This window comes from Triticum aestivum, chromosome 4B (assembly GCF_018294505.1).
Source record: "Triticum aestivum cultivar Chinese Spring chromosome 4B, IWGSC CS RefSeq v2.1, whole genome shotgun sequence".
In the NCBI taxonomy this organism is placed as follows: Eukaryota; Viridiplantae; Streptophyta; class Magnoliopsida; order Poales; family Poaceae; genus Triticum; species Triticum aestivum.
Window position 1 is genome coordinate 547884689 of NC_057804.1, and position 13264 is coordinate 547897952.

General features: G+C 46.9%; 1 protein-coding gene across 1 annotated transcript; it reads left to right on the forward strand.

Moving 5' to 3' along the window:
* The first annotated feature begins 407 nt into the window (after window positions 1–407).
* On the forward strand, window positions 408–1935 carry LOC123095176 (gibberellin 2-beta-dioxygenase 6). The gene is made up of 2 exons (XM_044516985.1): window positions 408–1018; window positions 1116–1935. The coding sequence occupies exons 1-2, from the start codon at window positions 528–530 to the stop codon at window positions 1723–1725; spliced, it is 1101 nt and encodes a 366-aa protein (XP_044372920.1). The 5' UTR covers window positions 408–527; the 3' UTR covers window positions 1726–1935.
* Window positions 1936–13264: the final 11329 nt, after the last annotated feature.

Genomic DNA, 13264 nt, shown 5'->3' on the forward strand with positions numbered 1-13264 from the left:
AGGTCCCGTGAACTATAGGATAGCTTAGGGTTTTAGTTTTAGGTTTTTAGTTCACCGGACGAAATATCATTCAGTTTTCTGTATAAATTATCCAACTTTCAATGAAATCCGCCGTGTTTATATCAAAATTCGTCATGTTTGCATGAATTTCGTCCGGTTGGTTTGAGTTGTTGTGAAAATGTATACGACTAGCGTTGGATGTTGACCTCCCGCATTCGTGTCTGTGGAATGGTTCTCCGTATCCACGAACGAATGCGGAAGGTTTTTTTGGGGCTGCCAAGCGACAGTTTGGAACTGTGTTTGGGGCAGAGGTCTAACCGTGTGCGACAGACGGTTCTCCTCACTGTCCTATATATACGCCTCTCGTCTCGCTTCGGAGCTCCTCCGTAGAAGCGCGATTGGTTTGCTGTAGCCACTAGCCAGTGCCCAGTGGCGCGCCCAATGGTAGCTAGCGAGCGAGCGTGTGCCACGACTCCATCATAAGCTATACGTAGGTGTCTAAGCTAGCATCTATCTCTAGGTCGACCATGCTGGCCTTCGCCAAGCGCACGAGCTGCACGACCACCGATCCGCCTCTGGCGGATAGCTACCGTGCGCTGCTCTGCAGAGGCAAGCTCGAGGGTGGCGGCGCTGCGTCGGCGCATGCGGTGGAGAGCCTGGCCATGCTGGAGCGTGACCTGCCAATTATCGACTTGAAGCGCCTGGCGAGCCGCGACGCGAGGGAGAGCAAGGCGTGCGCGGAGGCCATGGCGAGAGCTGCGTCGGAGTGGGGCTTCTTCCAGGTGGTCAACCACGGCGTGGGGCGGGAGCTTTTAGAGGAGATGAGGCGGGAGCAGGCGAGGCTGTTCCGCCTGCCGTTCGGTACCAAGGACAAGGCCGGGCTCCTCAACGGCTCGTACCGGTGGGGCAACCCGACGGCCACGTCGCTCGGGCAGCTCTCGTGGTTCGAGTCCTTCCACGTTCCGCTCCCCAGCATCTCCCGGGAAGACTGCGACCGCGGAAAGCTCAGCACGTTGAGGTAGAGTACGTGCGTAAGCATGCATGCAAGCCCGTATCTATGCTTGATTACTTGTTCGGCTGATGGCTGACGAGCAAAAGTTTTGTCACTCGAGCAGGGGAGTGATGCAGGAGGTGGCGGACGCGATGTCGCAGGTGGCGGGCACGGTGGCCGGGATGCTGGCGGAGAACCTCGGGCACGAGGCAGGCGGCGAGTCGGCGTTCCCGGCAGGGTGCGACGGGACGACGTGCTTCCTGCGGCTTAACAGGTACCCGGCGTGCCCGTTTGCGGCGGACTCCTTCGGCATGGTGCCGCACACGGACAGCGACTTCCTCACCATCCTCTGCCAGGACCAGGTCGGGGGGCTACAGCTCATCAAGGACTCCCGCTGGGTCGCCGTGAAGCCCCACGCCGACGCGCTCATTGTCAACGTCGGCGATCTGTTTCAGGCGTGGAGCAACAACAGGTACAAGAGCGTGGAGCATAAGGTGGTGGCCAATTCCAAGGCGGAGCGTTTCTCCGTCGCCTACTTCCTGTGCCCGTCGTCGGACTCGTCCGTCGGAACATGCGGCGAGCCGTCGCCGTACAAGCCGTTTACCTTTGGAGAGTATAGGAGGAGTGTACAGGATGATGTCAAGAGAACCGGGAAAAAGATTGGACTCCCCAACTTTCTCAAACGTTCTACGGTTCACGGCCTCGATGACGACACGATGGACCTCTCTTCTTAACATTTGTGAACTCAGTCTCACCGTCCGCAGTTCGGAGTTGGCACACCTCGATGATACATACGCTTGTGCGTATTCTAAAAAAAAGGTAGTAGACGACCTTGTGACATACATGTAGTACAACAATGAATGTGCCAAGGTATGGTACCATTCGGTTATACATTTGTTGGGGATCCTAACCGATGTGGTATCATTCGGTCGCACATGAGAACGTTCAAGCACAAGTCACAGGGATAGCTAGACCGGTAGTAGGATGGTGGTCGCGACATGCTGCCAGATGGCCTCTGTATGATCTGTCATTGATGTATATTATGGTGACTTAATACATGATAAATGTTCATTGTCATCGTTCAGGGATATAGGCATCTATGTTGAATCTCATCAACAAATCTCAGTGTCATGTTGTGGTTTTTTTTTGAACATCAGTACAGACACAAGCGCTCATATACACGCGCATATACTCATCTATATGAATGCACACACGCACACCCTATCCCGGAAACGTCTCCTCCCACTGAATGCGCATCGCCGGAAATCCTGAAATAAATCCAAGAATAAATGCGAACACCAGAAATTAAACCCTGGTGCGCTGGAGATACCACATTCCCTCTAACCATCCAACCACGAGTTGGTTCGCCATGTTGTGATAGTTGGTCCTGATAAAACCACTGTGCACGTCAGATTTCTAACAAAACACAAGAGGCCCCTTTGCAACTTACCACCACAGACTCATAGTGCTTGCTGGTACTGCATGGTCTGTGCGACTCCATCTTCCAATGACACACGGTTTTACCATCAATTCGGTCTTACTTGTCTTTTAACAAAGTTGACACAGGTCATTCCACTGTCGAAGAGTTTACAATGCACACATTATCGTGAGTAGTTCAGAGTAAAAATTGTCATGAAGCTTTTCACAGAAAGGATGCGATGCAAAAAATAATTGCGCCAAACTCCCTATGGGTCCTCGTGCTTGTCGTTGCCTTGGAGAAGTTAACCACAAAAATTAATACCCCAAGCTCCGAGAAGGCACCATAGCAGCTCACCCGTTGTGCAGACCTCAGACTTGGCCCACCGCAAGGGACAAAACCATTGCTGCTAAGGCTCATCCGTTAGGTTGCCCATACCTGTTATATCCTTGAGACGCCGCCTTCCCATGATCGAGTGATGGAAAAACATTAATTAGAGTCCCCTCTGCGGTTCTTCCTTCCGCAAGCCCTGCTTGGACCGCTCCCAGAGAAACGTCGCCATTAACGTGGTGACAAACTCATGTACAACATCTCGGAAGCCACTGCCGACACCAGATCTAGTACCAGTGCGAGGGAGATGATGCCAGAGAACACACAATTATATGAGAATGGCATAGTAGCGCCACCCTAAAAGATCGAGATGCTCGCTAACTCCTAGAGTCAAGATGGCGGGAGTCGGGGCCCTCTTGTTGCTGGAACGACACCATGGCCATGGAAGCACTACTGACGAGGAACTCTAATCATATCCTAAGTATGAGTCGGCACCAAACTAACCCTCCTCACAGTTACCGGCGATCATAATTTTATTTGATTAATCCAATATAAAAACCTATGCACAACCTCAAAAGTGTACAAAAGATTATCGTCTTTTCTATAATCAGCATGAAAGGTGGACCTCGAATTCTTATGATCTAATTCCTATAATCACCATGTACTAATAATCAGCTTACTCTCTAAAGCACATCTAGTCTCTTGCACCTTGCTTAAAGTTGCTCGACTTTTCGCCTTCTTTGTTGCTCGGAGGAGGATTCGTCCAGCATCCTCAACATGTCTCTAGCTTTTCAGAAAAGAGAGCATATATATCTTCACATCCTGTTTGCTACCATTGACCGTCAGTAGGTAATGAGACGAATCTTCCTTCCTTGTCATGTACTCCCTATGTTTCAGAATATAAGATACACCGTATTTTTGTGGAAGTCAAACTAGAAATATGACGCTCATACAAATTACATGCAAAATGACAAAGCTACTGTGCATATGGGCAGCAACTTGTACACCAGTCAGCCATTTGGGCGGTTAACTGCAATTTTGTCATATCCAAAAGTCGTACGAAACTGTACAACAACATATGAACGCAATTATTCTGTCGTGACATATAAGTACAAATATTTACATTGGAAAATAGCTTTTTTTTTGCGCAGAGGACGCTTTGAATTAAATAGTTACCTACTCCAGATAGTATTCGTACGTAAATTTGGATTAGATAGTATTCGTAGGTAAATTTGATAGTATGAGAAGAAGAAATTCCATCACTCGCAAAAGAGAAAAAAAACAATTACCATAGCTCTATGGGCACATGATGAGCTTCACCTGCAAAGGCCCTTCCCTATCGATCCTGCCGCAGGCATCGATCTGATTTGACGCTCAGGAAATGGGCCGAGCTAGGGCAAGCTTTGTGCTGCCGCCGATGTGTACGTGGCGAAACATAGTCTCCTCAAATGGGCCAGAAAGTTTTCTTGTGTGTGTGGTGTGGGTTCGCTGCCAAAAGAAGTGCCATTTGCTGCACGCCTCTGTTTCGGAATATGTTCGACTGTTCAAGTAGATTTCTACACGACGCACGTATGAGTAATGGCCATACAATTTTAAAAGGCCTCTGTCGTTGTTGGGTGACACTTCCCTCTCATTTTTCCTTTTATTTTTGGGAAAAGTTGTTCCTGCATTATATTCAAAGAAGGTACTCGTATATTACACCAGTGGGCTAGAATATACACTTCATCGGCACCAGTAAAGGACGCGGAACTAAAGTAGCATAAATTTTTACAGGATGCACGCAACCATGTGAAGGGTGCAGCATGTCATGTGGCCTTGAATCGGACCGGTCGAACGCTCGAATCAGCCTCCGATAGTGCCGCCGGAATCTTTGAATTTTCAAACTTGCCTCTCTTGGCACTTCTTTTCCGAAAGTTCCCCGTCTTTGCCATTATTATTTTCTGCCGCCCAAGCATCTCAATCTCGCGTTATCTGGCCTCTGGGGTAGACGTTCACGACATGCATGAGAGTTTGAAGCCATGTCCAATTATTTTCTGCAGAACACCATCTGAAAGACATGTTGGACGATCTTTATGGTAATAATTGGGCCGATGCACCGTCCAACTAGTAGTTGGTATACCATATTGATATGGTTCGGTGATTTTTTTTGTGCCAAAAATTGCCATAATATTTACACTGTAATTGCCATAGAGTTTACACTAAATTTGCCATTATATGTTTCATATATTATTTTTTCTTCTAGATTTAAAACTACCTTTGTATTTTTTTAACTATTTTTCATGTCCAATTTTATTAATTGACCATGGTAAATTTTAGTAAATAACCACGGCAAATTTAATTCATGGGGCATGGTAATTTTTAGTAATTCATCATGACAAATTTAGTTTATAAATCATGGCAATTTTAGTATTTTTGACCATTGAAATTATTCTTTGAATGAACCATGGCAAAATTGTGCATGTATCATGGCAAATTTAAGTAATTCATCAAGACAATTTTAATTTATGGTTCATGGCAAATTTGAGTCAGTGACCATGCATTTTTAAAGTAATTGACGATGAATGTCAAAATTATTTCATGGATTATCGCAAATTTTAGTAATTCACCATGGCAAGTTTAGTTTCTTAATTTCCCGTTTTATAACATGTCAAAATTTACTTTCAACATAGAAGAAAAAGTGGTTGAAACATATAATGGCAACTTCAGTCTAAACACCTTGGCAATTTATGTGCAAGACATGTCAACTTTAAACCAAAAAAAGTTGTCGAAGCATATCGATATGGGATCGAGTTTCAAAGTTCTCGTCGTGATGGATTTAATTGTGAAAACACTTTTTCAATCGTATTTTTCATTTAAGAGATAAAACATTTTAAAAACTGAAAACCTGAAAAATTCCTGGTGATGTCATCAGTATCGTCACTTGTGCATGCATGCGGTGACGTGAAGAAATCTATGGTCATGGGCGTATTGTCAGGTGTCGCTTCCACCACACGTGTGATGGTTATCGGCGTCCCTTTTTCAAGCCTATTCGGCCAATCCTTCATCGCCTTCTTTATTTTCAACCATGTTCACCTTTATCTTCTTCAGACTCACTCTAAGGCTTCATTATTCTTTCATCTTCTTCTTTCTCTATTTCTTTTCTTATGTGCAATTACATCCTTGACTTCATATGAACTCATCAATTCGCCGTGTTACGTCTCTTTGCAACTTCATGCCATGGTTTTTCCAATGAACACTCTGTACACTCTAGTTGCGCATCCTCTTCATGTTCTGTCGGATCTCCATGGTTTTTCAGACTGAAATTGATCGTCTCTTTTTCCCTTGTCCTTAACGCGGTACGACAGATTAAGCCATCTCGCACATTAATATCTCTTCTATTGTGACTTGATTAATTACATATACCACTACAGTCGCATTGTTTCACCCACACCTATTCTTCTTCCATTTGATATTTTTGTTAGTAGTAACCTATTAGATCTTGTTTTGTTAAGTTACATTTTGCGAAACTTGCCATTTGTTTCTTTTGTATGATAATTTACATTAACTCTTAATTTTTATGTTGCCCACCTTGCCAGACATAAAGTATCATCACTAGTTTCTGTCTTTCAAAGTTGCCTTACAAGAAGGGCTTACGTGTCAAAACGTTCGTCTGTCGTGGTAGGTGGATGCAGTTGCATTGGCCGCTGGACCACTAGTTCATTCGTTTGTCAAGACGATGGTGTTCATCAGTTTGGGTGCCAAGAGTGTAGCGTGCCATCGCCTGCCGCATTAGATGTGGGTGCCTATTTGAGTTGATGGGTGGGCTGCTGAACTACCACTATTAACGTGCCTTTGTCTTCCGCATTAGATGTTGGTGAACTTTTTAGCCGACAAGTGATGGATGGACGTGGTAGGAACCGCTTGGGGCATGATATTATGTTTGATACTATGAATGTGCCATATGGATCGACGAGGTACGAGATGTACATGCATAATAAATTTATTATCGTCTACTCTGGATGGCTTGAATGTCCCAACGTTTTCCTTAATGTGTTTGTGGTTATGCAGTTTGGGTACCCATGGAAGAAGAAGCATGCCAAGCATGCCAACTTAATGGCAGCTACTACGCCAACTGCCCATTCCTATCATTCCATGTAACCTCGCCGTCTTCCATGCTTCGCTCAATGGCCATTGGCCGCGCCTATAAAATGCGAACGCTAGGCCCTAATATAGTGAATTCAATGCCCACGCTCTATATTATCACTGTTAGGTGTAGTTTGCCTGACTTCTCAGTTTCATTTAGTATGTTCGTTTGAACCTCCAGGCCCTTGGATCCTTCCTCATCTTTGTGCCTCTAGCAAGTGACGAGGAGCGGATGAAGGATGAGAGCCAGATGTAGGAGGAGGATGCCTTTATCACCGAGCGACGAATTGCAAAGCAACAAGGCAGAAAGTTGTCCTGAATTCGTCAAGATGCACCCCTTGTAGGGGGGCTATCCTTAAGATCTGGAAGGTACCGATAACTCTATGTCCTCCATTTACAGGCAGCTCCAGACTGAGGCAGGCCACGAAGCAACAACTGTACCCAGAGCCCCTCGCTCGTTGCTCGACTGGAGGTTCATCTCTATATCGTACCACAGGTTGTTCATAAGATCCAGTTCCATTATCCTTACATGTGCTTTCATATCATCAAATAGTTGCTAACCTAGCTACTATATAACAACTAACAGTTTCGAGCATGGTAGAAAGCCGTCCTGACCCGTGGATGGCGATAAAGGCAAAGGGCTCTCGGGGTTTTAGGTGTCTAGCAAGTTAAGCCAAGTTGGGCATACAAGTTCTAAGACATGTTTTTAGAATTGTTGCATCTCTTTATGTAATAATCGAGTTGTGGCTTAACATGATGTTATCATGAGATTATCATACAGTGACTACCAAAATGTATTATGTTGCTAGCTCCGTTTGTGTATCACGTGTTGTGGTTACCCATTCAGAGGTGGCTGGCCAGTCCCGTAGTTTTCACATGCCCATTGGACGCCACCAAATGTTTTCACGTAGACCGAATACACATATGCATTTGATATCTGGTTGGTTTAGGCGTCTTGCCTTTGTCCCATGTCCGGGTACTTCGAGCGCCCACGCACCAGTGCTTACCAACTCGGGACAAAACAGTGTCAGTTTCACTCAACCCTCAGAGGCATATGGTCATTCCCATAGCTACCATGTCGTTGGACGACATCTGGATTGCCCGAGTGCTATAAACGGGTCCTAGGTCTAGATGCCATGCGAGTAGGCGATGTCAGCTTTTCTCATCGGGAGACACGCCCTTTGACCGCCTTCATCGCCCGCCCACTGCGCTCTTACCTCCTCCTTAATGGCGCTCATTAAGTGACCTATAAGAGGTCGTCGTTGTGCTGTCCATTGCCACAATCCTTTCTCCGGCACCCGCGGGTGCTTTCTAGCCTAGGGCAGAATGGGATGAGGCCAGCTGTCTACAGGGTGAGTCGGGGGCATCCGCCTCCCGTAATGCATCCAGACACACCAATGATTGCCCAGCGATACACACGGTTATCTTCCTTCCATGGTGGAACATTTGGCATGTCAGAAATGCAAAAGTTCAAAAAGGAGAGGCCTTCTTTTGGTAGGTGTAAGAGTGGGTTCATTCATGATATTTCTCTCCTAGCTCATAGAATGAAGCAGAGGCATAAGGCAGCCCTGCAAAGATGGATTGACTATCTACCCCCATAGAGTAGAGTTTCTTTTATGTGTTTTTCAATTCTTTTCTTGCTACTCACTTTGTGAAATAACGGTCGGTGTCAAAACCGGCAGATCTCGGGTAGGTGGTCCCAAATTGTGCGTCTAAGGCTAGTGGTAACAGGAGGCTGGGGACACGATGTTTACCCAGGTTCGGGCCCTCTCGATGGAGGTAATACCCTACTTATTGCTTGATTGATCTTGATGATATGAGTATTACAAGAGTTGATCTACCACGAGATCGTAGAGGCTAAACCTTAGAAGCTAGACTATGATTATGATTGTTCTTGTCCTATGGACTAAACCCTCCGGTTTATATAGACGCTGGAGGGGGCTAGGGTTACATAGAGTCGGTTACAGAGAAGGAGATCTACACATCCGAATCGCCAAGCTTGCCTTCCACGCAAAGGAGAGTCCCATCTGGACACGGGACGAAGTCTTCAATCTTGTATCTTCATAGTCCAACAGTCCGGCCAAAGTATATAGTCCGGCTGTCCGAGTACCCCCTAATCCAGGACTCCCTCAGTAACCCCTGAACTAGGCTTCAATGACGATGAGTCCGGCACGCAGATTGTCTTCGACATTGCAAGGCGGGTTCCTTTTCCGAGTACTCCATAGAAAATTTTGAACACGAGAGTCGTGTCCGGCTCTGCAAAACAAATTCCACATACCACCGTAGAGAGAACAATATTCCACAAATCTAATCTACTGACAACTTTTTGTAGCGTGACATCATGCCATGGCCTGGTATTTATTTGAACCTTTTTTTACAACCAGCTACTGCGCGTATAGCGAGGCAGTTTCCTTGGCACGTCTTGTCAAAGCAGAGATCGTTTCCCCTTATTGCGGGATTCTCATCAATACGGGCGTGGGTACCCTAATCGCACTTTATTAGTATGACTCCTTGATTTTAGGCAAGTTCCAGACGGTTACGTGGGGGGCGCTTGATATTCACAACCTTTATAAAGGGATCAAGGTATGTCCTTCTCTTCCCACGCTCGATCCTCCCTCTTCCCCTACCTCGAGTTCCAACACCTGAGGCTCAAGTTTAAGCGCTTCGGACCTTCAATCATGTATAGATCCAACCTTCAAGGCCGGTGGATGGCCTCCTTCGTCATAGAGGAGGACATTAAGAAGCTTAGGAGGTCCAGGTATCTGACCGGCGACATCCTGCATAGGCTGCCTGCTCAAGGGCAGGTCATCCCCACTCCCAATCCAAACGAGAGTGTCGTATTTGTTTCCCACTTCCTCCGATGGCTAGGCTTTAGTCTTGATCCCTTTGTTAGAGGACTCATGTTCTATTATGGGATAGATTTTCATGATCTAGCTCCGGACTCCATCCTTCACATCTCGTCGTTTATCATCGTGTGTGAAGCCTTCCTCCGCATTACCCCACACTTCAGTTTATGGCTCAAGACCTTTAATGTGAAGCCGAAGATGATTGATGGGCATCACGCGGAGTGCGGAGGCGCCATAATAAGCAAAGGCGCCGACGCCCCATGGCCAAAGGGTTCCTTCCCGGAGGTGTCCGACTTATGGCAATGGGAGTGGTTCTCCGCCTCAACTGGCGTCATGGGTCAACAAGGGATTGGATTAGGGGCCTGCTAATGATGTACCGACATTGCAAAGCCGCATTAGGGATCTCCTTAAGAGGGATGTCAGCCTCATCAAGATAATTCAAGTAATGCTAGTCCGTCGGGTCCTGCCGTGCAAACGTCGACCTCTCCGGATGTGGGAGTTGAACCTAGAAGGACCGCGAACTATTCAGCACTTCTTCGGCATGACGCTCAAAGGGATGTATCAGTTATTCTTCGAATCACAAATAAAGTGTCCGGACACCATCAAAGATGTGGGCCTGGACTACAATCGTCCAGACACCCAAGTAAGTAACTCTGCAACTGAACACGCTGTTCATGTTATCATAACATTATTCTGAAAAACTATCCGCGGCTAGGATTGGCTAAGAAAGACGGAGATGATCAGGTGTTCAGCCCCTCTTCCCGAAGGCTCGCCGGACCCCGTGTTAACCAGGATGCTCGAGCGCGCACCTTATCAAGTGCCATCGGTAGAAGATGAAGGGAGGCATAGAGAAGCCGAGAGCGGGCTTCACACTTTATACATCAAGACAGGGGGGATTGATGTCTCCAAGAAGGAGGATAATCGGGGAGGTGAATTGAAGATCCCCTCTTCCCACGGGAAGAAAAGGGCCACCTCTGAAGACTTGGAAGCGGAGGTTTCCAGACGAGGGAAAAATCCTCCGCCAGGGGGCCCTGCCCCAAAGGGCGTCCTCACTGTGCAGCGCCCGCAAGGCGGCCAGCCCTCCACCGAGCTGTAAGCGAATCAAAAGTGCTTTGGTAAATATATCCTACTTTACCTCTAAGAATAATAATCGAAACCTATCTCTTGCACTCAGGCTCGTAGCCCTTCTCAACAGAGCTTGTCTTCATGGGACCTTCTTACGGAGATGATGGAGAGCGAAACGCCTCCTCCTGCCTCCCCACCCCATGGGGCGGATGACCCCAAGGTGTCATCATAGATGATTTCTCCTAATCCGCCAAGGCCAGAAGTTAACACTTCGGCCGCCCGAAGCCCGAAGTATTCGGCTCCCAAGGACAGCAATAGGAAGAGTCAGGGATTGCCCGGTGCACAGCCGGACACACTGACGGGTCTTCTAGAGCAAGCGGCTATCCCAGAGGCGCATCGTACCTTAATGGGTACGGTGTTTGAGAGGATTTCATCTGCCAAAAGCGGGTTGGATGAAGCTTTTATGAGCCTGCTCAAAGGCTTTGAGGTACACAAAGTAATATGTATATTTTCAACTGTACCGCACATGCTAGGTGTGCTTTGTGTAGATAGTAGCCCCCGAGACTCTGGTTGCCATCCAGAGGTGGCAAACAGAGGATCATAATCCCAGGTAATGACCTCACTGCTTTTATGTGCAGGCGGCTGAGGGTCCGGCGGCTGACCGGACTGCTGATTTTGCCGAATTAAAGCGGTAGCTTGACGTGGCGGATGCCAACATTGCGCTTGTGAACAAGCGGCTTGACGAGGCCCAGGGTACGTATTTTCAGCTTGTCGGCAAATATTAAGAGGAGCATGATGCTAGTATCTATAATATGTTGTGGCTGCAGATGGAGGTGCTGCCGTGGAGACCATTTGGGCGGAACTTGCCCGGGCCAAGGAACAAGCCAGGATAAGTGATGCGGCCGCCCTAAAGGCGGCCGAGGAGTTAAAAGCTGAACAGGCTGCTCATCGCCAGAGCGAAGATAGGATAGCCAAGATGGCTTTTGAGCTAAAAAATGCTGCTGACCGATATGAGCTCTTGAAAAGGAAAACCAAGCAAAAGCGGTTGACCTGAATAAGGCCTTGGAAGCAGCTAAGGAGACTCGCTCTGAGATCAGAATGGCAAAGGAGGAGCATTGTCAAGCCGGAGATATCACGGCTGGGAAGTCCTTTTTGTTGCGGACGAAGTTCGGAGATCCGAAGTATGCCCCTCTGGATCAATTATGGAGTGTTGAGGACACGTACTTGGATTTGGCCAAGAGTGCTGCTGATGCGACTGAATATTTCAAGGATCAGAAAGATCATGAGGTAGAACGGTTGTTCTGGTCGCAGTTCAGTGCTCCAAAGCATCTGCTGCTATTAAACGAACAAATGGCCGAATTGGCTGAGCTCCATAGGTTATCTGGGCTTGCCATGAGGTCTGTCGTGGATCATCTTTGGCCGAAGGGACCAAGGCCGGATAGTTATTTTGGTTTAGTGCAATAATTCCGTGGTGCTGTGTTGCATATTAACGCTGTGAAGAGGTCGGAGTGCATAGAGGTGCGCGGATGGATCTTGCCCGTGTTAAGATATACTGGGCAGGGATGGAGGCCACCGCTATTGCGACCCGGGGTCCTGTGAGAGGCCAGGACCCAGCCAACCACTACTTTGAAGAAGTCCTAGTTGGTGCCCGCTTAATAGAGGCTCAGTGCTTGAAGATTACCATGTTCGAGTGACATGTATCTGAATTATAAAAACAATGCAATCTTGATTGTAAAGGCTGTGTTTATACTTTTGCCTGAAAGTTTTATAGTGCCTCCTGTGCGGCCGTTTATGTATGTATGTATATAACCTTAAAGTTAGCAGTCGTTGGCTTCAGCCCCTACGCATATAATGTGGGGGTGTTCGCAAAAGCGTGTAGTCACACTTGATCCAACGTCTTGGTCCGTTAAGGAGGTGATAGCGCGGCGAACAAGGCAATCGGACTATATAGCTTTAACACTTTCACTTAGCCATAGGAGTTTAACGGTGGGGCTACTATATAGCCCCTGGTACTTGCGCGTTCATCCGAATACGGTGCGCATACGTACATGACCAGGAAACCGGTCCTTCGTTAATGCGGAGGAATCGCGAAGATTCCGCTGAGTCCTCGAGTGGTTGACCAGTCTCTCGCTTTATCATGATAGTCAGTTTTCGGCTTTCTCTACTGAGGTGCTCAGCCAGATGAACCAGGGCACAATCACAGTAGTTCTTGAAGGAAATATGCCCGAGAGGCAATAATAAAGTTATTATTTATTTCCTCATATGATGATAAATGTTTATCATTCATGCTAGAATTGTATTAACCGGAAACATGATACATGTGTGAATACATAGACAAACATAAAGTCACTAGTATGCCTCTACTTTACTAGCTCATTAATCAAAGATGGTTATGTTTCCTAACCATAGACATGTGTTGTCATTTGATTAATGGGATCACATCATTAGGATAATGATGTGATTGACATGACCCATTCCGTTAGCCTGGCACTT